The following is a 19,484-nucleotide window of genomic DNA, read 5'->3' as shown; positions in this document are numbered from 1 at the left end:
TTATAGAAGGTATTTTTTTTTTGTCAGCGTATGTCGTATAATGTACGGCAAAAATATTTTTCTTATACTCTGTATGAAGCTATTAATACACTGAAACACTTAACATTTGCTGACAGTCAGCGTCGTCTTCCACTGACAGCTTAATCTAAGTCTTATAAGTATCAGACAGTGATTTAAGTTTTTTTTTTTTGTCTTTCCATTTACCATTTTTTTGACACATAATATGACTAAAAAAATATGAAAATAGAGTTTTCCTCACAAGAAAATAATTTACCCTTCTTATTACTTTCCTACTTTATCGCGCTTTGAAGGCTATTGTTTAAAATAACTATCTGGCTATTACTAGCATAACAGAAAATTGTCACAAATACGAAACATCATAAACCAAATATAGCTTGTTTAGCCTCAATGAAAATCAGTTTGACAGTGAGAAGATTTGTTTGAGGGATAACTTTTTTTTTTTGTACAATATAAAGGAAGTCTGGATGTTATGCGAAGCAGTTTGGGCGCACATGTACATGTACTACCATCTTATGCTGCTTTATTATTATTTATGATAAATTTAAGATATGTCACAATAGTTGATTTCAGAAATATGTACAAATTTAAAGTGGCAAAATTGTCTGCAATATAAATTATGTAGATTCCTATATTAAAATGTACACTGTACCTAAATCGGAGTAGCACTAACTATAATGATTTATATTAATTCGATATTTGAACATTTATATTACCTAAAGAATATAAAAAAAAATATATTTAAATATATCTTGAAATGTGTTTTAAGTTATTGAAATACAATCATAAAAAAACTGATATGGTAAAACATGTATCCACATTACAAACGGAAAACCATATCAACATACGAAATGTCTAAGGAGTAAAATATGGATGAGAACAATAAAAGAAGGTTAAGAGACAAGTAAGAAAGAAGCATATGATGACATATAAGCTAACATATAATGGATGACTGGTACAAAATAGACAGTAATGCTTCCTAGCAGAAGCTAAGCCAGAGCTACACACCAGCGAGCAATTTAGACACAACCTTCGCCTAGGATGAGAATTGCAAGCATCTTATGTGTAGGAAAGACACACATTGCAAGACGAACTTTCATTGCGACGTTTTACTCTCTCTCTAGAGCTTTATCAAATGTTATTATTACTTGATAAAGCTCTACACAGAGCAAAACGTTGTCCCATTGAGAGCGTGTTCTGTAATGTGTCCCTTTTCTTCACTGTTTCGGCTGTATGCCAAGTGGATCCAAGCATCTTTTCCCCAAACAAGCTTCAGTTCTTTCACTACATATTAGTAATGTATAAGAAATCCTATCTAGCAAGGAACTAATGTTCTAATGGACAAAAAGTGGAAGAAGAGAGGGATATCAAGCTTAAAACTTCTACAGAACAAAAATCACGCAAAATCTATGCAAAAAAAAATCATTAAACTTTCAAAAGACCTATATATATATATATATATATATATATATATATATATATATATATATATATATATATATATATATATATATATATATATATATATATATATATGGCAGAATGCTGTGGTTTTTGTTCCTGCAAGTAATTACTTTAGGCTCAGCACGATTCCATGTTGATTGTTAAGTACAGTATCTATCGTTCTCAAAAAATAACTCTACTTTATAAGTGTTAAGACATGGCGACAAAAACAAGAAGAAATTTAGGATTAGAAATTAATATTGATTACAAAAATAATCTACTTAAACTGTTCATTTTAAATATCCTAAAGATATTAAGATTTGTATTTATCTCTAAATTACTTAGCATGTTGTGCACTTAAAAAAAAATTAGCAGTAAAATTACCCATGCACACAACCAAATTCCATAAACGAAAAAATATAAACAGCCTTTTTATCAAAATATAGCAATAGTAATATGATACTTTTCTTTTGCCAAGTGTTTGTGCATTACTGTACTATAAATTACATCGAAAGGCTTCTGTATTTTGAAGTACAGTATGTTAATTAAATGGTACATGTGTGTGTGTGTGTGTGTGTGTGTGTGTGTGTGTGTGTGTGTGTGTGTGTGCATACACTGGCATACATTAATGCTCATGCTCAAACGTATGCAGCTCATTTATGCATGTATGCATGCATGATTACACATTTGTAATTACCTATTCGTACCTACAATAATAATAATAATAATAATAATAATAATAATAATAATGTAGTATATGAAGCGCTAAACACACATAGGTCATTCAGCGTAAGGAACAGTAGAGGCTTCATCCTCAGTTCCATAATCCTTCTTCAGTTGTACTCGTCTGTTCGTAGCTACTGTAGCAGAGTCGAATTAGTGTCATGTCTTCAGTGTTTGTAGGTACAATAGTTCATTGTGTCATGTCTTCAGTGTTTGTAGGTACAATAGTTGGTTGTGTCATGTCTTCAGTGTTTGTAGGTACAATAGTTCATTGTGTCATGTCTTCAGTGTTTGTAGGTACAATAGTTCATTGTGTCATGTCTTCAGTGTTTGTAGATACAATAGTTCGTTGTGTCATGTCTTCAGTGTTTGTAGGTACAATAGTTGGTTGTGTCATGTCTTCAGTGTTTGTAGGTACAATAGTTGGTTGTGTCATATCTTCAGTATTTGTAGGTACAATAGTTCATTGTGTCATGTCTTCAGTGTTTGTAGGTACAATAGTTGGTTGTATCATGTCTTCAGTATTTGTAGGTACAATAGTTCATTGTGTCATGTCTTCAGTGTTTGTAGGTACAATAGTTGGTTGTGTCATGTCTTCAGTATTTGTATGTATAATAGTTGGTTGTGTCATGTCTTCAGTGTTTGTAGATACAAAAGTTCATTGCGTCATGTCTTCAGTGTTTGTAGGTACAATAGTTGGTTGTGTCATATCTTCAGTGTTTGTAGGTACAATAGTTGGTTGTGTCATGTCTTCAGTGTTTGTAGGTACAGTAGTTCATTGTGTCATGTCTTCAGTGTTTGTAGGTACAGTAGTTGGTTATGTCATGTCTTCATTGTTTGTAGGTACAATAGTTGGTTGTGTCATGTCTTCAGTGTTTGTAGGTACAATAGTTCATTGTGTCATATCTTGTGTTTATAGGTACAATAGTTGGTTGTGTCATGTCTTCATTGTTTGTAGATACAATCGTTCATTGTGTCATGTCTTCAGTGTTTGTAGGTACAATAGTTGGTTATGTCATGTCTTCAGTGTTTGTAGGTACAATAGTTGGTTGTGTCATGTCTTCAGTGTTTGTAGGTACAATAGTTGGTTGTGTCATGTCTTCAGTGTTTGTAGGTACAATAGTTGGTTGTGTCATGTCTTCAGTGTTTGTAGGTACAATAGTTGGTTGTGTCATGTCTTCAGTGTCTGTAGATACAATAGTTCGTTGTGTCATGTCTTCAGTGTTTGTAGGTACAATAGTTGGTTGTGTCATATCTTCAGTGTTTGTAGGTACAATAGTTGGTTAAGTCATGTCTTCAGTGTTTGTAGGTACAATAGTTGGTTGTGTCATGTCTTCAGTGTTTGTAGGTACAATAGTTGGTTGTGTCATATCTTCAGTGTTTGTAGGTACAATAGTTGGTTAAGTCATGTCTTCAGTGTTTGTAGGTACAATAGTTCGTTGTGTCATGTCTTCAGTGTTATAGGTATAATAGTTCGTTGTGTCATGTCTTCAGTGTTTGTAGGTATAATGGTTGTGTCATGTCTTCAGTGTTTGTAGGTATAATGGTTGTGTCATGTCTTCAGTGTTTGTAGGTACAATAGAGTTCATTGTGTCCTGTCCTCAGTATTAAGTCCAGTAAAGTGTGCAGTGATGCGTTTCACGAGTGCAAATGATTTCGTATCGCAATTACTGTGCTTAACTTTGTTTACAGGAGTAGAGTTAGTGTTTATAAGAGAAGAGTTGCTGTTTATAGGAGTAGAGATATTGTTTTGGTGTCGCTGCTTCAAGTGTGGATTCTGTCATTAAACTGTATATGCCTCCCAAGGACTTTAGCGCACAGGAACACCTCTTGAACCCATTCTAGTGGTTGTAGCACTCATTGGCGTCCTCTTAAATTCTATTCCAATGGTTGTAGCATGAACTACCTCTTTCCTGGATCCCATTCAAGTGGTAGAAGCATGTGCTACATCCTTCTTGGATCCCATTCCACTGGTGTAGCACACACTACCTTCCTCTTAGATCCCATAACCTAATAATCCTTCCTCACTTCAAAATTATAGTCTCTTATTTTTCCCTGTTGTTTCTGCCAAGAAACCATCTTTTATCTATGTTATCATTCTTTAATGATTTTATTCATGATCTTCTCTCTTGTGAACTAACAAGAACATTATGTTTTTCATCATTCTTGGTCGGCGCGTCACATCTTTGGCAGCCATTTTGTTGCACGTTTTTGGACTTTAACTATGTAATCCACTTGTTATTTTTGCTTTGGTAGGTTATCAAAAGCAGATAATTAAACGTCGCAATTATCATTCATATTCACGATCTGCATTTGGACAGAATCATGATTCAGTGTGTCTTCGTCCTCATCTTCGTGTTTGTTTCCTCTCGAGTTGATTTTTTTGCTGTCGTTTGTTTGTGGATTTGTCGAATTACTTGCATAAAATACTTCAGTCTGAACTGAACCATTCAGCTATATTGGTATTTTTATGCTCCCACCTGGAGTTCCCGCTAGTCCCTACTTATGTCAGCCACACTGGCTCTTTATCAGCGCAAGAATTGAATTTAAACAATGTTTGTTAATATTTCAAGGTATTAAGTTCCAAAGTATTTTACTGATGTGCTTGTTATTTTTACATCAGACTCTGGAATGTTTCTGAGCCTCGTACTCAAAACCCTACGCTAAACCCTAGGATTATACAGCGCATGTGTGGGGGGGGAGATAGAAGGTATTCAGGCTCAATTCAGGAAGCCGGAGCATAGATTCAATTCCCTAGATCAAGAGCCCCTTACCAGCATCAAGGAACCTCCCTTGAGGGGCCAGACTGTATAAGAGGTTACCAGTATTTAAGTCATGAATCTGTTTATGCTTTCAAGTCTCGGTTGAAGACGTTTCTTTTTTAGAGTTGATGTTTCTGGTGATGGTATTCTCATTCTTCAATATAAACTTTAGCATTTTTTTTTATTGTACAATATTTGTAATTTGATGTGAGACAGTGTGTGTGAATTTTTCAAAAGAACTGGCACTCAGAAATTATAAAATCCCAATAATAATAATTATTATAATTACTTTAAAAATTAAAATAGATGCAGTCTGCCATCTGTTTCTTTTCTGTACAAATTCTGTGAGAGTTGTATATAGCAGTGGTTTAGTAGATTTTGGAATAACACACAGTGTATGCAGTTTTTAAACACGTCTCTCCTTATATCTGAAGGCAACTGTGAAGTCTGGCAGATAAGAGAGTTTATTTCTCATTAATTTACTTGTATGATCCGGAGACAATATTTTTGTCCATAAGTGCCCCTAGGTGCCTCTTTCTGCCTCTTCTATATTTTATTTCTTATAATATGCAGGTGGTATGCTATCTTTTTTTTTTTGTCATTTTTATTACTTGACATTTGTCGACAATAAATTCCACCACCTGTCTGTCGATGTATTTAATAACTTTTGCCAGTTTTATTTTGAAGGGATTTATTGTACACTCACATAATTTTTATCTCCTCTGGCAAGACTTATAAAATCAAAATCAAGCTCTTTATTAATTATGATTTCTGATTTTCGTAAAGGGAATAACTACCCAAATGAATCTCAAAATTATAACTTACTGAATTCAAACAAAAACTTTTTTTTTTCGGTGCTTAATGTTGTTCCTTAAACAAAATATCTGATGTCACTCTCTTATTGTCATTAAACTTTTACATCTGTGTCATAAATTTCACCATCTTCCTTATTTTTTTATTTTTAATACCTGTGATCATTATATCATTTTTTTATTGTCTTTTTAACCCTTTTCAAAATGAAATGAAGTTTAGTATATATTGCACTTACAAATATTATCCAGTAACTATTATTATTGCCATTATTATTAGTCCAAAATGCTATGCATAACTACGGATTTTTTCTCTCCCAGTTTACCCTGTGTGTGAGCGAGAGATAGTGCACTGTCTACCCTGTGTGTGAGCGAGAGATAATGTACTGTCTACCCTGTGTGTGAGCGAGAGATAATGTACTGTCTACCCTGTGTGTGAGCGAGAGATAATGTACTGTCTACCCTGTGTGTGAGCGAGAGATAATGTACTGTCTACCCTGTGTGTGAGCGAGAGATAATGTACTGTCTACCCTGTGTGTGAGCGAGAGATAATGAGATAATGTACTGTCTACCCTGTGTGTGAGCGAGAGATAATGTACTGTCTACCCTGTGTGTGAGCGAGAGATAATGTACTGTCTACCCTGTGTGTGAGCGAGAGATAATGTACTGTCTACCCTGTGTGTGAGCGAGAGATAATGTACTGTCTACCCTGTGTGTGAGCGAGAGATAATGTTCTGTCTACCCTGTGTGTGAGCGAGAGATAATGTACTGTCTACCCTGTGTGTGAGCGAGAGATAATGTACTGTCTACCCTGTGTGTGAGCGAGAGATAATGTACTGTCTACCCTGTGTGTGAGCGAGAGATAATGTACTGTCTACCCTGTGTGTGAGAGAGAGATAATGTACTGTGTGTGAGCGAGAGATAATGTACTATCTACCCTGTGTGTGAGCGAGAGATAATGTACTGTCTACCCTGTGTGTGAGCGAGAGATAATGTACTGTCTACCCTGTGTGTGAGCGAGAGATAATGTACTGTCTACCCTGTGTGTGAGCGAGAGATAATGTACTGTCTACCCTGTGTGTGAGCGAGAGATAATGTACTGCTACCCTGTGTGTGAGCGAGAGATAATGTACTGTCTACCCTGTGTGTGAGTGAGAGATAATGTACTGTCTAGTGTGTGAGATAATGTACTGTCTACCCTGTGTGTGAGCGAGAGATAATGTACTGTCTACCCTGTGTGTGAGCGAGAGATAATGTACTGTCTACCCTGTGTGTGAGCGAGAGATGAGCGAGAGATAATGTACTGTCTACCCTGTGTGTGAGCGAGAGATAATGTACTGTCTACCCTGTGTGTGAGCGAGAGATAATGTACTGTCTACCCTGTGTGTGAGCGAGAGATAATGTACTGTCTACCCTGTGTGTGAGCGAGAGATAATGTACTGTCTACCCTGTGTGTGAGCGAGAGATAATGTACTGTCTACCCTGTGTGTGAGCGAGAGATAATGTACTGTCTACCCTGTGTGTGAGCGAGAGATAATGTACTGTCTACCCTGTGTGTGAGCGAGAGATAATGTACTGTCTACCCTGTGTGTGAGCGAGAGATAATGTACTGTCTACCCTGTGTGTGAGCGAGAGATAATGTACTGTCTACCCTGTGTGTGAGCGAGAGATAATGTACTGTCTACCCTGTGTGTGAGCGAGAGATAATGTACTGTCTACCCTGTGTGTGAGCGAGAGATAATGTACTGTCTACCCTGTGTGTGAGCGAGAGATAATGTACTGTCTACCCTGTGTGTGATCGAGAGATAATGTACTGTCTACCCTGTGTGTGAGCGAGAGATAATGTACTGTCTACCCTGTGTGTGAGCGAAAGATAATGTGCTGTCTGTCTAATGTACTGTCTACCCTGTGTGTGAGCGAGAGATAATGTACTGTCTACCCTGTGTGTGAGCGAGAGATAATGTACTGTCTACCCTGTGTGTGAGCGAGAGATAATGTACTGTCTACCCTGTGTGTGAGCGAGAGATAATGTACTGTCTACCCTGTGTGTGAGCGAGAGATAATGTACTGTCTACCCTGTGTGTGAGCGAGAGATAATGTACTGTCTACCCTGTGTGTGAGCGAGAGATAATGTACTGTCTACCCTGTGTGTGAGCGAGAGATAATGTACTGTCTACCCTGTGTGTGAGCGAGAGATAATGTACTGTCTACCCTGTGTGTGAGCGAGAGATGAGCGAGAGATAATGTACTGTCTACCCTGTGTGTGAGCGAGAGATAATGTACTGTCTACCCTGTGTGTGAGCGAGAGATAATGTACTGTCTACCCTGTGTGTGAGCGAGAGATAATGTACTGTCTACCCTGTGTGTGAGCGAGAGATAATGTACTGTCTACCCTGTGTGTGAGCGAGAGATAATGTACTGTCTACCCTGTGTGTGAGCGAGAGATAATGTACTGTCTACCCTGTGTGTGAGCGAGAGATAATGTACTGTCTACCCTGTGTGTGAGCGAGAGATAATGTACTGTCTACCCTGTGTGTGAGCGAGAGATAATGTACTGTCTACCCTGTGTGTGAGCGAGAGATAATGTACTGTCTACCCTGTGTGTGAGCGAGAGATAATGTACTGTCTACCCTGTGTGTGAGCGAGAGATAATGTACTGTCTACCCTGTGTGTGAGCGAGAGATAATGTACTGTCTACCCTGTGTGTGAGCGAGAGATAATGTACTGTCTACCCTGTGTGTGAGCCTGTCTACCCTGTGTGTGAGAGCGATATAATGTACTGTCTACCCTGTGTGTGAGCGAGAGATAATGTACTGTCTACCCTGTGTGTGAGCGAGAGATAATGTACCTACCCTGTGTGTGAGCGAGAGATAATGTACTGTCTACCCTGTGTGTGAGCGAGAGATAATGTACTGTCTACCCTGTGTGTGAGCGAGAGATAATGTACTGTCTACCCTGTGTGTGAGCGAGAGATAATGTTCTGTCTACCCTGTGTGCGTGAGCGAGAGATAATGTACTGTCTACCCTGTGTGTGAGCGAGAGATAATGTACTGTCTACCCTGTGTGTGAGCGAGAGATAATGTACTGTCTACCCTGTGTGTGAGCGAGAGATAATGTACTGTCTACCCTGTGTGTGAGCGAGAGATAATGTACTGTCTACCCTGTGTGTGAGCGAGAGATAATGTACTGTCTACCCTGTGTGTGAGCGAGAGATAATGTACTGTCTACCCTGTGTGTGAGCGAGAGATAATGTACTGTCTACCCTGTGTGTGAGCGAGAGATAATGTACTGTCTACCCTGTGTGTGAGCGAGAGATAATGTACTGTCTACCCTGTGTGTGAGCGAGAGATAATGTACTGTCTACCCTGTGTGTGAGCGAGAGATAATGTACTGTCTACCCTGTGTGTGAGCGAGAGATAATGTACTGTCTACCCTGTGTGTGAGCGAGTGTGTGAGCGATAATGTACTGTCTACCCTGTGTGTGAGCGAGAGATAATGTACTGTCTACCCTGTGTGTGAGCGAGAGATAATGTACTGTCTACCCTGTGTGTGAGCGAGAGATAATGTACTGTCTACCCTGTGTGTGAGCGAGAGATAATGTACTGTCTACCCTGTGTGTGAGCGAGAGATAATGTACTGTCTACCCTGTGTGTGAGCGAGAGATAATGTACTGTCTACCCTGTGTGTGAGCGAGAGATAATGTACTGTCTACCCTGTGTGTGAGCGAGAGATAATGTACTGTCTACCCTGTGTGTGAGCGAGAGATAATGTACTGTCTACCCTGTGTGTGAGCGAGAGATAACGTACTGTCTACCCTGTGTGTGAGCGAGAGATAACGTACTGTCTACCCTGAGTGTGAGCGAGAGATAACGTACTGTCTACCCTGTGTGTGAGCGAGAGATAACGTACTGTCTACCCTGTGTGTGAGCGAGAGATAATGTACTCGTTATTACTTACGTAGTTTCAAAGCCACATAGTAAAGCCACTCAGAGCCAAACCTTCCTTTAAGAAATATCTTAAACTGTACACAATTGTCTTATCTAACAGAGGAAGAACCACCTCTTGTGTGGTCAGTGGTTGGTTGTGAAGGACCTGCGTCTGGTCATCGGCAAGTTGAAACTGTCTGCGGTGTTTCCCTGCTCCTTCTGTCCCTGTTCACCTAACAGTAATTAGATATGTTTCTGGGTGTTAGCCGAATACTTGCTGTCGTCCCTGGAGGAAGAGGACAGAGGGTCTTTCTAGAAATAAGTTACAATACTTGGCTTTCTTGGGTTATCCTGTGTTGATTATTAATCATCCAAATAAAATTCTTTCTTTTTTTGGATCCAATTTTAGCAGTCAACCACTGTTTCTAAAGAGGTGTATTTTAATATTCTTTTTTAATACATATTTCTTTTTCTCAGTATGCAAGTGAATGAGTGCGTGTGTGCGTGTGCCTCTGTATGTTTTCTTCAGAACTTGTCTTAACTTACAATTAAATAAGCTTACAGCTCACGAACTAGGTATCTGATCCACTCTACATTTTTCCTGTCCTATTTTCTTTGAAAATATTCCAGTCTCTGTTTCTCAGGAATCAACAAGCTATGTCACAATTCAAAAATAATATATTAGGCCGAGCTTTCAAAAACAAAAGAGGGAGAAAAAAAAGTCAATCTTGGCAATGCATCTGTATATAGCAGGCTAGTAACATATGTATAGAGATACTGTTGGTGGAAAGTTTTTAGAAAAGTTCTTACGTGCAGCAAAGGTTTGAGGGAGGCCATTGGCAAACACAGCCCCCTCGCTCCCACCTGGCTGGCTATTGGGCCCTGGCTGAGGAGCTATATTGAAATTCTGCATCGTAGGGGAAGGCATGGAGGGCAAGGCGCCGTTTACTGGCTGAGCTTGACTGGCACCTGGGGAGACATTGCAACACTTATGAGGCGCAAAGTAGGTGGTACAATGTCCGCCAGGGGCAGAGTGCGCCTGTTGGATACAGCCACCTGGGGTAGGGAACAACCTGTGGTTGGGACCAGTCTGGGAAATGCAAGGCACCAGGTGGTGGACAGAGCCACCTAAGTCAGGGCTCGATGGATATGGAATCCACTTAGAGCTGAGAGAGAGCCAAAGTCACAATTAAACAAATACCTGGTATCCCATTTAATTCTAGGGGAGAATTGCTTATATATTCAGCATTGAACTTCAATATATTGAAGTTGATACATTTCTTACAACCAGATGATTGCAACTGCTATTTCCCTTTCTATTAACTTTAAAAAAGTTGTTCTGTATTCATGAGAGTTTAATCTCAATATTACTATGCTTAAAACTATCTTCTGAAAATTAAACACTCAAAACTCATTAAATGATAAACTCAATTCAATAATAACTAACAGGGCCAATGATATACCAGCTAAAGCAAGTATAGCAAGAGACACTAAGTGCCAAACAAATCTTTACCATCTTTTGCTCTAAGTAGAGATTCATCAAGTCATTTTGCTCTACTTAGAGCAAAATGTTGTCTGTACATCAAGGTTTGCTCTGTACATAGTGTCCCTTTTTTAACCACAGATCACAGAGGTCTGTGCATTAGATTTCTATTTAGCCTACAAGTGCAAGAAAAGGGGTCCTATGCTGTCAACAGTTATGTTCACCCACATACCTATGGCCCATTTAATCCTGAAATTAATGCACAGATTTAGTTAAAAGAACTGAATGGTTAGTAAGCATCCTGTCAAAGGAAAATGGCTTTGGGGGAAAGAGAAAACAAAATGCTAAAGTTAAAAGTAGTGAGATTACAGCAGTCACTTTGACAGGACGTTGCACCCCCAGACATCTCACAAGAGAAAGAAAGTGTCAGTAAATAGTATACTGAATTCTTGAGTCAATGGCATTCTTTATCAAGTAGGATTCTCTAACCTGAGATCAAAAGCCTCTTCTAAAACTCTTCTAATTAATGTAATACAAGTATGGTTGTTAAACTTGCGTAAAAACAAGTCTAGAGGTGTAATGCTTTAATAAGAAAGCAGCATACTGATATCAACACTTTCTTTTGTTAACATAAACAGACAATTACAAACACAATTATAGCACTGGAACTTTGCAACACTAACAACACCGAAGTTGCGATGAACATTTAAACGGCGTTAACTAAGTACTGTAATTTATTCAAACAAAATACGTAAATAATTACAAAATTTAATGCCTAGTGTCCAAACATATACAACTTTTATAAGTATGTTGATGTGAACCTGATCTGACACAAACTTTGCAAACGCCGTCTGGACTAACAATCAAGATGAGAATCACAAAGGTGCCACAAACATTGTAAAGGCGTCAGTACACAAAGAAACAGACTAGGAGGACAAGGAAGGTTTAGATGATTGAACGTGGATTTTAGGAGAAAGCCAAGTTTAAAATGAACGAACAAGGATCTGCATTTATTTACTCAACTGATAAGTATAATTTAATATTTTTTTTTGATATATACAACAATACTTTATGCTTTTTTTTCATCGAGGCTAACCTATAAGATATGCCTATTTCAGCAAAAAATATACAAAATTATGGGAATTCATAGCTTAATAAAAGTCACGAGTATCAAAAATTTCAGAAAGAATACTTTCGAAGCTCAATCTTACTTCTGACCTAAGGAATTTAATCAGGAATCTCTATTCTTCCACACAATTTTGATCCTGCAAAGTTCATGACCCAGCATTATCTCCTACCAACCAAATATGTATAAATGTGATGATGGGGTGAGCTTAGTCCAATATAACTTAGTCATTTCCAGATACTACTCTAAAGCAATGTAAGCAGAGCCCGAATTCTTAGAGTTTATGCAACATGGAGATAAGGTTAAGACAACTGTGAATGGCAGTTGGTTGTCTCTGAAAGCAAAACAATGGAGAAAGGAACCAACCAACTGACAATCAGAGTTGAACATAATGATGAGGAACAGTGTGTGCATCTTTAAACAACACTTGAGAAATTCACAGAGACAGACAGACAGCAAACCCTCACTAAAAACGATGTTTCGCTCAGTGAGAACATTTTTATCGAGTAACTTCATCAAGTCGCAGTGCGAAACGTCATTTTTAACAAATTCTCGCTTTGCCCGTGTCTCTGAATTGCTGTGTGTCAGGTTTCTGCCAATCTTCCAACAATGTTATAGAATTCGGGCGCACAATCATTAGCTAAACTAGGGGGTCGTCTGGGGACTCATTCTCTACTAACTTACCAACTTTTGAACTCTGTAAGTCCCACACCAGTGGCACAGATGCTGCAAAGATGGAATGATGTCTGTTAGCGTCGGTAATGTATGACCTGTCTTGAAGGTCTATGATGTCAGTTGAGCTTGATACTACTGATGTTTGTAGATAATGAAAAATAACAAAAAAAAATGTTTGAGCTTTAATTATAACTTACAACTTACGCATAAAATGAATGATGTCAGTAGTGTAATGCGAAGATCTTAATGATTTGGGCATTATAGCTAATATTTCCATGAACTTATAACCAATGGTTATGAAGTACATTTCCTACCATGACAGTGAAGTACTAAGCTCTTCTATAGTTAAGTTATTTACCATTATTTCATGTTTATATCCCGGTTAAATGATACAGTACAGGCCGGATTAAGAGTGACTTACTGCCCGGTGACTCCCAACCCTTTTCTTTAATCCGGCGCTCGTACAGTGAATCATGTGGGAAAAAATGGCTTAACTTTGGGTAAAATAATTAATCACTGGTTTCAATAATTGTTCAATTATTTTAAAATTACTGCTACTAACTTTGAAAAATGTAGAAAAAACTACGTGGTATAAAATTCTAATATGCTAGAATTCAGTAGCATAAAAATTTTTTTTTTTTTTTTGTCATTCAAATCAGTGACGAATACAAAAGAAAAGTAGTATTTTTTTCCAAAAGTATCTGTGATATATCCCACTGCTTAATAATATCAACACACACACATCTATCTCTATATCAAAGGGTGTAATATGAGATATTTCTAATCATATTTTCTAATCACTGAAGACAGATGGATCTGAGGAACCAAGGCTAGGCTAGACCACATCATCATACACAGTGTGACTCATGATTAGCATTCATTATGCAAGGACCTCCCCTCAAGAGCGGTGCCTTGATGCCTGCCAGGGGCTCTTGATCCAAGGGAACGTACCTAACCTCCCCCTTCCTTAAATCCAACTTAACTACCTTCCCCATTCTTTATGCGGTGTATAATCCATGTGCTCTTAGCGCTTCCCGATGATTACTTGTATATATTTTGTAAAAAAAAAAAAAAAATATTGCTCTCAAGTTAAGAGTCACATAAGAGTATGAAGTAAAGAGCTACACCTCTTATTAGTCTCTTATCTTACCAGACACACTATGTATCTCAGAAATATTAAATACTGACAAGTATGTTAGTAAGAGACAATACGCGGTTTGTGGCAAAACATTAAGAGGACGTTTCGTCCTCCCTGGACTTTATCAATTCTCACAGAATATATAGTGCTAGTCACGGCATTATGCCGCCACTCCCCCTCACACGTACCAAAACACAAACACATACCACGAAAGATGTAATATATATATTTGCACACTTACTGAGGTTTAAATACTTGGTGCAGCGTCCTTTACGCTTAATTACGTCCCTCAGCAATGTAGGAAGAGTCTCACACAAATTCTTGAAGGTTTGGGGAGGTATATTATTTCATGCCTCATGTAGAGCAGCCTCCAGCTGCAGGATGGAACTGATATCCTTGCCCAGTAAACTTTGTTTCACTATTTTCCAGAAGTTCTCAGTAGGGTTTAGGTCTGGGGAATTACCTGGCCAGTCATTACAGAACCTCACCTCACAGTCCTTAAGCCACTGAACTTCAGATTTGGTGGTATGGCACGGTGCATCGTCCTTCATAAACACCGTAGCCCCACACTTGTCAAACGCCTCAGGTAAATTGTCACACAATAACTCCGGATAATTATACTGGTTCATATACTGGTTTTTGTGAAGCACAATGAGTTCACCAACACTGTGAGCACTGAAACACCCCCAAACCATGAGCAAGTCTGGGTTTTTGGTGGTCCCACAGGTGTAGCCTGGATCTAGCAGGTCACTATCTCTGGGCCGGTTCATGTCCCTCACGGTTACAGGTGACAGTGAAAGTTGCTTCATCACTCCAAAGTACTTCAGATCACTGTTGAGGATTCCAGTGAAGATATTTCTTTGCATAATCCAGCTTAAGTTTCTTCTGTGGCTTGGAGAGGATCGGTTTCTTAACCTGGCGGTGACTACTGTAGCCCAGTTCTGACACACGTCTGTTAACAGTTCTTACAGACACCTGAGAAAAGATGTGGGTTCTTGTCTTTCAGTTCTCTAGCAGTTATCTTAGGTGTACTCTCTAACTGTTTCTTTAACACAGATGTCTTCTTCGAGGGGCCAGGCCGAGGTTTGGCAGACGGTAACTCAACACCGCCACCAGCCTTGAAACACTGCACCCAGTCTCTCACTGAACGCTCACACACACCAACATTCTCCACTATTTCTTTTGTCTGGTGCCCAGCTTTGTGAAGCCCTATGATTTGAACTATAGTTTCAGGTGTTAAAGACTTCCTTTTACCCATAATCAAACATGTATAGCCCAAAAACTAAAGGAAACACCGGGCAAAAGATGGGGTGGATGAGAGACAAAAGCGCAACACTTCCTCTCACCATGGCAGCCACGTGAGCACTGAGGAGTCACTGTGGAGTGTGGCGGCAGGACGTGACGTCGTGCTAACGGCTGCTACCCGGCATAATGCGCTGACGAAAAAAGACCCCCTTATATGGTAAGCCTTTGATTCTCGTCACGGCATTATGCCGGGGTGCTCACCCGGCATATTGCACTGTGTGTATGTATATATGTATATATATATATATATATATATATATATATATATATATATATATATATATATATATATATACACACACACACACACATTAAATTAACAGGTGGACAAAAATCGTCTCAATAAAATGGCCGTAAACCGTTTATTGAGACTCATGAATATACAAGACAACTTAGTTGTTAATTATTAGTTGATGGAACTAGTCACAAAAGATGGGATCTTTTTTTCTTCCATAATACAATACACATTACAGGAAGGAAGGGCGAGGACTTCTTAATGTATGTACGCCACTAATACTCGCGTGTGTGTGCGTACTCACCTAATTGTGGCTGCAGGGGTCGAGACTCACCTCCTGGTTCCGCCTCTTCACTGATTGCTACTAGGTCCTCTCTCTCTGCTTCTTGAGGTTTATCATACCTCGTCTTAAAGCTATGTATGGTTCCTGCCTCCACTACATAACTTGCTAGGCTGTTCCACTTCCTGACGACTCTGTGACTGAAGAAATACTTCCAAATATCCCTGTGACTCGTCTGAGTCTTCAGCTTCCAATTGCGACCCCTTGTTTCTGTGTTCCCTCTCTGGAACATCCTGTCTCTGTCCACCTTGCCTATTTCACGCAGTATTTTGTATGTTGTTATCATGTCCCCCCTGACCCTCCTATCCTCCAGTGTCGTCAGTCCGATTTTCCTCAACCTTTCTTCATAGGACATTATCCTCAGCTCTGGAACTAGCCTTGTTGCAAACCTTTGTACTTTCTCTAATTTCTTGACGTGCTTGACCAGGTTTGGGTTCCAAACTGGTGCTGCATACTCCTGTATGGGCCTGACGTACACAGTGTACAGTGTCTTGAACGATTCTTTACTAAGGTATCGGAACGCTATTCTCAGGTTTGCCAGGCTCCCATATGCTGCAGCCGTTATCTGGTTGATGTGTGCCTCCGGAGACATGCTCGGTGTTATGGTCACCCCAAGATCTCTCTCCTTGAGTGAGGTTTGCAGCCTTTGTCCACCTAGCCTATACTCTGTCTGCGGTCTTCTTTGCCCTTCCCCAATCTTCATGACTTTGTATTTGGCAGGGCTGAGATCGAGAAGTCAGTTGTTGGACCACGTGTCCAGCCTATCCAGGTCTCTTTATAGTCCTGCCTGATCCTCATCCGATTTAATCCTTCTCATTAGCTTCACATCATCTGCGAACAGGGACACTTCTGAGTCTATCCTTTCCACCATGTCATTCACATATATTAAAAATAGCACTGGTCCTTGGACTGATCCCTGTGGTACCCAGCTCGTCACAGGAGCCCACTGTGATACCTCATAACGTATCATGACCCGTTGTTGCCTCCCTGTCAGGTATTCTCTGATCCATTGCAGTGCCCTTCCTGTCAGACGTGCCTGATCCTCCAGCTTCTGCACTAATCTCCTGTGAGGAACTGTGTCGAAGGCCTTCCTGCAGTCCAGGAAAATGCAATCAACCCACCCCTCTCTCTCGTTTCTTACTTCTGTTACCTTGTCATAAAACTCCAGAAGGTTTGTGACACAGGATTTGCCTTCCATGAATCCGTGCTGGTTGTTGTTTATAATCGTGTTTCGTTCCAGGAGCTCCTTCACTCTCCTGATAATCTTCTCCATGACTTTGCATACTATTCACGTCAGAGTTACTGGTCTGTAGTTTAGTGCCTCGTTTCTGTCTCCTTTCTTAAATATGGGGACTACATTTCCCATCTTCCATACCTCAGGTAGTTGCCCAGTTTCAAGGGATGTATTGAAGATTGTGGTTAGTGGCACACTCAGCAGGCCTACTCCTTCTCTAAGGACCCATGGGGAGATGATGTCCAGACTCCTCGCATACCTTGTGATCGTTACTTGTGAGTTCCCCACCTTCTTTCCTCAGCCTGATTACCTGGTCTTTGACTGTTGTCTTCCTCCTGATGTGGCTGTACAGCAGTTTCGGGTCTGACTTGACTTTCGATGCTATGTTATTTTGATACTGTTGCTGGGCTTCCCTTCTTACCTGTGCATACTCGTTTCTGGCGGCTCTTCGACTAATCTCCTTATTTTCCTGTGTTCTTTGCCTTCTGTACTTTTTTCCATGCTCTATTGCACTTGGTTTTTGCCTCCTTACACCGTCGGGTAAACCAGGGGCTCGTTCTGGTCTTTCCAGTATTTCTGTTACCATTGGGAACAAACCTTTCCTCTACCTCCTTACATTTTGTTGTTACGAATTCCATCATTTCATTTACCGACTTTCCTACAAGTTCTCTGTCCCACTGAACCTCTTGCAGGGAGTTCCTCAAACCTATGTAGTCCTCCCGTTTATAGTGTGGCTTTTCCCGTTTGTCTCCTGTTACCCTCTCCACTTATAGCTCTACTATGTATTCAAAGCACAGAACCACGTGGTCACTAGCTCCTAGGGGTCTCTCATATATGATGTCCTCAATGTCTGAACTGCTCAGGGTGAACACAAGGTCCAGTGTTGCTGGTTCATTCTTCCCTCTCTCTCTCTGGTAGTATCCTTAACATGTTGATGCATGAGGTTTTCCAGTGCCACATCCATCATCTTGGCTCTCCATGTTTCGGGACCCCCGTGTGGTTCCAGGTTTTCCCAATTGATCTCTCTGTGATTGAAATCGCCCATAACCAGTAATTTTGCTCTGCTTGAGTGAGCTCTTTTTGCCACCTCAATCAGTGTGTCCACCATTGCTCTGTTACTCTCTTCGTATTCCTCTCTTGGCCTCCTGCAGTTCAGTGGTGGATTATACATCACTGCAATAACTACTTTGTGCTTCCCAGACTGAAGTGTACCTGCTATGTATTTCTTCCTCCAATCTCGTCCATGCCTCCCATTTTCTCAAATTTTCATTGGTGTTTTACGAGCAGTGTTATCCCTCCTTCCCCTCTGCTCCTTCTGTCTTTCCTCAGGATCTGATATCCTGGTGGGAAGACTGCATCTGTTATTGTCTCAATGAGTTTTGTTTCTGTGAATGCTATGTCTGGGGACTTCTCATTGATTCTTTCATGCCACTCCTCATATTTGTTCGTTATGCCATCAGAATTCATGTACCAAACCTTCAACTTCTGTTCCAAAACTGTGGTCCTGGGAGGATATTGGGTGAGGAGAGCAGGAGCCCTGGCTGGGGCCTATGGGGGGTTGTGGAGGGGGTAGAGTTCCCATAGGGGGTTGCTGTAGGGTTGGGGTTTGTGGTGTGGGGGGTGGGGACAGAGGGATCGGTGTGTGACTGGTGGCTTAGATTGTTCAGTTGTCTTGGGGTTGTCGTGGTTGGATTCCTTATGCGGGTGTTTCTAGGGGGTGTGTTTGCCCTCCTACCTGTGTCTTGGTTATACTGCTTCTCTTTGTCTCTTCCTCCCAATCCTCCTTTCGTTTTTGCACTCTCTCTTTCAGTATCCTCCTTTCCTCTTGCATTCTGTCTCGGTCGAGGTACACACTCTGGAATTCCAGTTTGTCTCTCAGCCGTGTTTTCTCCTGCAGGATCATGATTCTAGTTGATTCTGCCTTGAAAATTACTTTGAGAGGCAGCTTCCTTCTCCTTGTGAACCACCCAATTCTCCGAAAATTTTCCACCTGGGTCATATTGCCCTCGCTTATTGCCTTCATGATACCTTCAGTCACTTTTATTTCCTCCTGTTTTCTTTCCTCGTAAGTTTCCCCATCGGCTTCCTGGAGCCCATGGACAAAAACTGATCTCTCACTTTCTTCCTCCCACTGTGTCTCCCACTGCGTCCTCTGAAGTGTTTTAGTTCCTTCCCTTTGAGTGTTCCTTCTTTCAATCCTTTCCCTAGCTGAGGCTCCATTGCTCATTGGCCTGTCTTTCCTGCTCAGCTGCTCCTGGCCCCTGCAG

The 19,484-nt window shown here is 40.3% G+C and overlaps 1 protein-coding gene across 20 annotated transcripts in view; it reads right to left on the bottom strand.

Moving 5' to 3' along the window:
• Positions 1-19,484, bottom strand: part of bru3 (bruno 3) — a 1,045,770-nt gene that overhangs the window by 33,124 nt on the left and 993,162 nt on the right. For 13 of the 20 annotated variants that reach the window (XM_070094553.1, XM_070094557.1, XM_070094554.1 and 10 more), the window contains 2 exons: positions 12,975-13,100; positions 10,492-10,650 (listed from right to left, as the gene is read on the bottom strand). The exons of 1 other annotated variant lie outside the window; for it this stretch is intronic. In XM_070094553.1, the coding sequence (XP_069950654.1) occupies positions 10,492-10,650; positions 12,975-13,100 (285 nt within the window). The remainder of the gene's footprint in view (positions 1-10,491; positions 10,651-12,974; positions 13,101-19,484) is intronic. 6 more of the 20 variants (XM_070094562.1, XM_070094564.1, XM_070094563.1 and 3 more) reach the window with 4 other exon arrangements.

The sequence above is a fragment of the Cherax quadricarinatus genome, chromosome 46, assembly GCF_038502225.1.
Source record: "Cherax quadricarinatus isolate ZL_2023a chromosome 46, ASM3850222v1, whole genome shotgun sequence".
Lineage (NCBI taxonomy): Eukaryota > Metazoa > Arthropoda > Malacostraca > Decapoda > Parastacidae > Cherax > Cherax quadricarinatus.
Note: the sequence above shows the minus strand (reverse complement) of the source record. Positions and strands in the feature narration are given on the sequence as shown.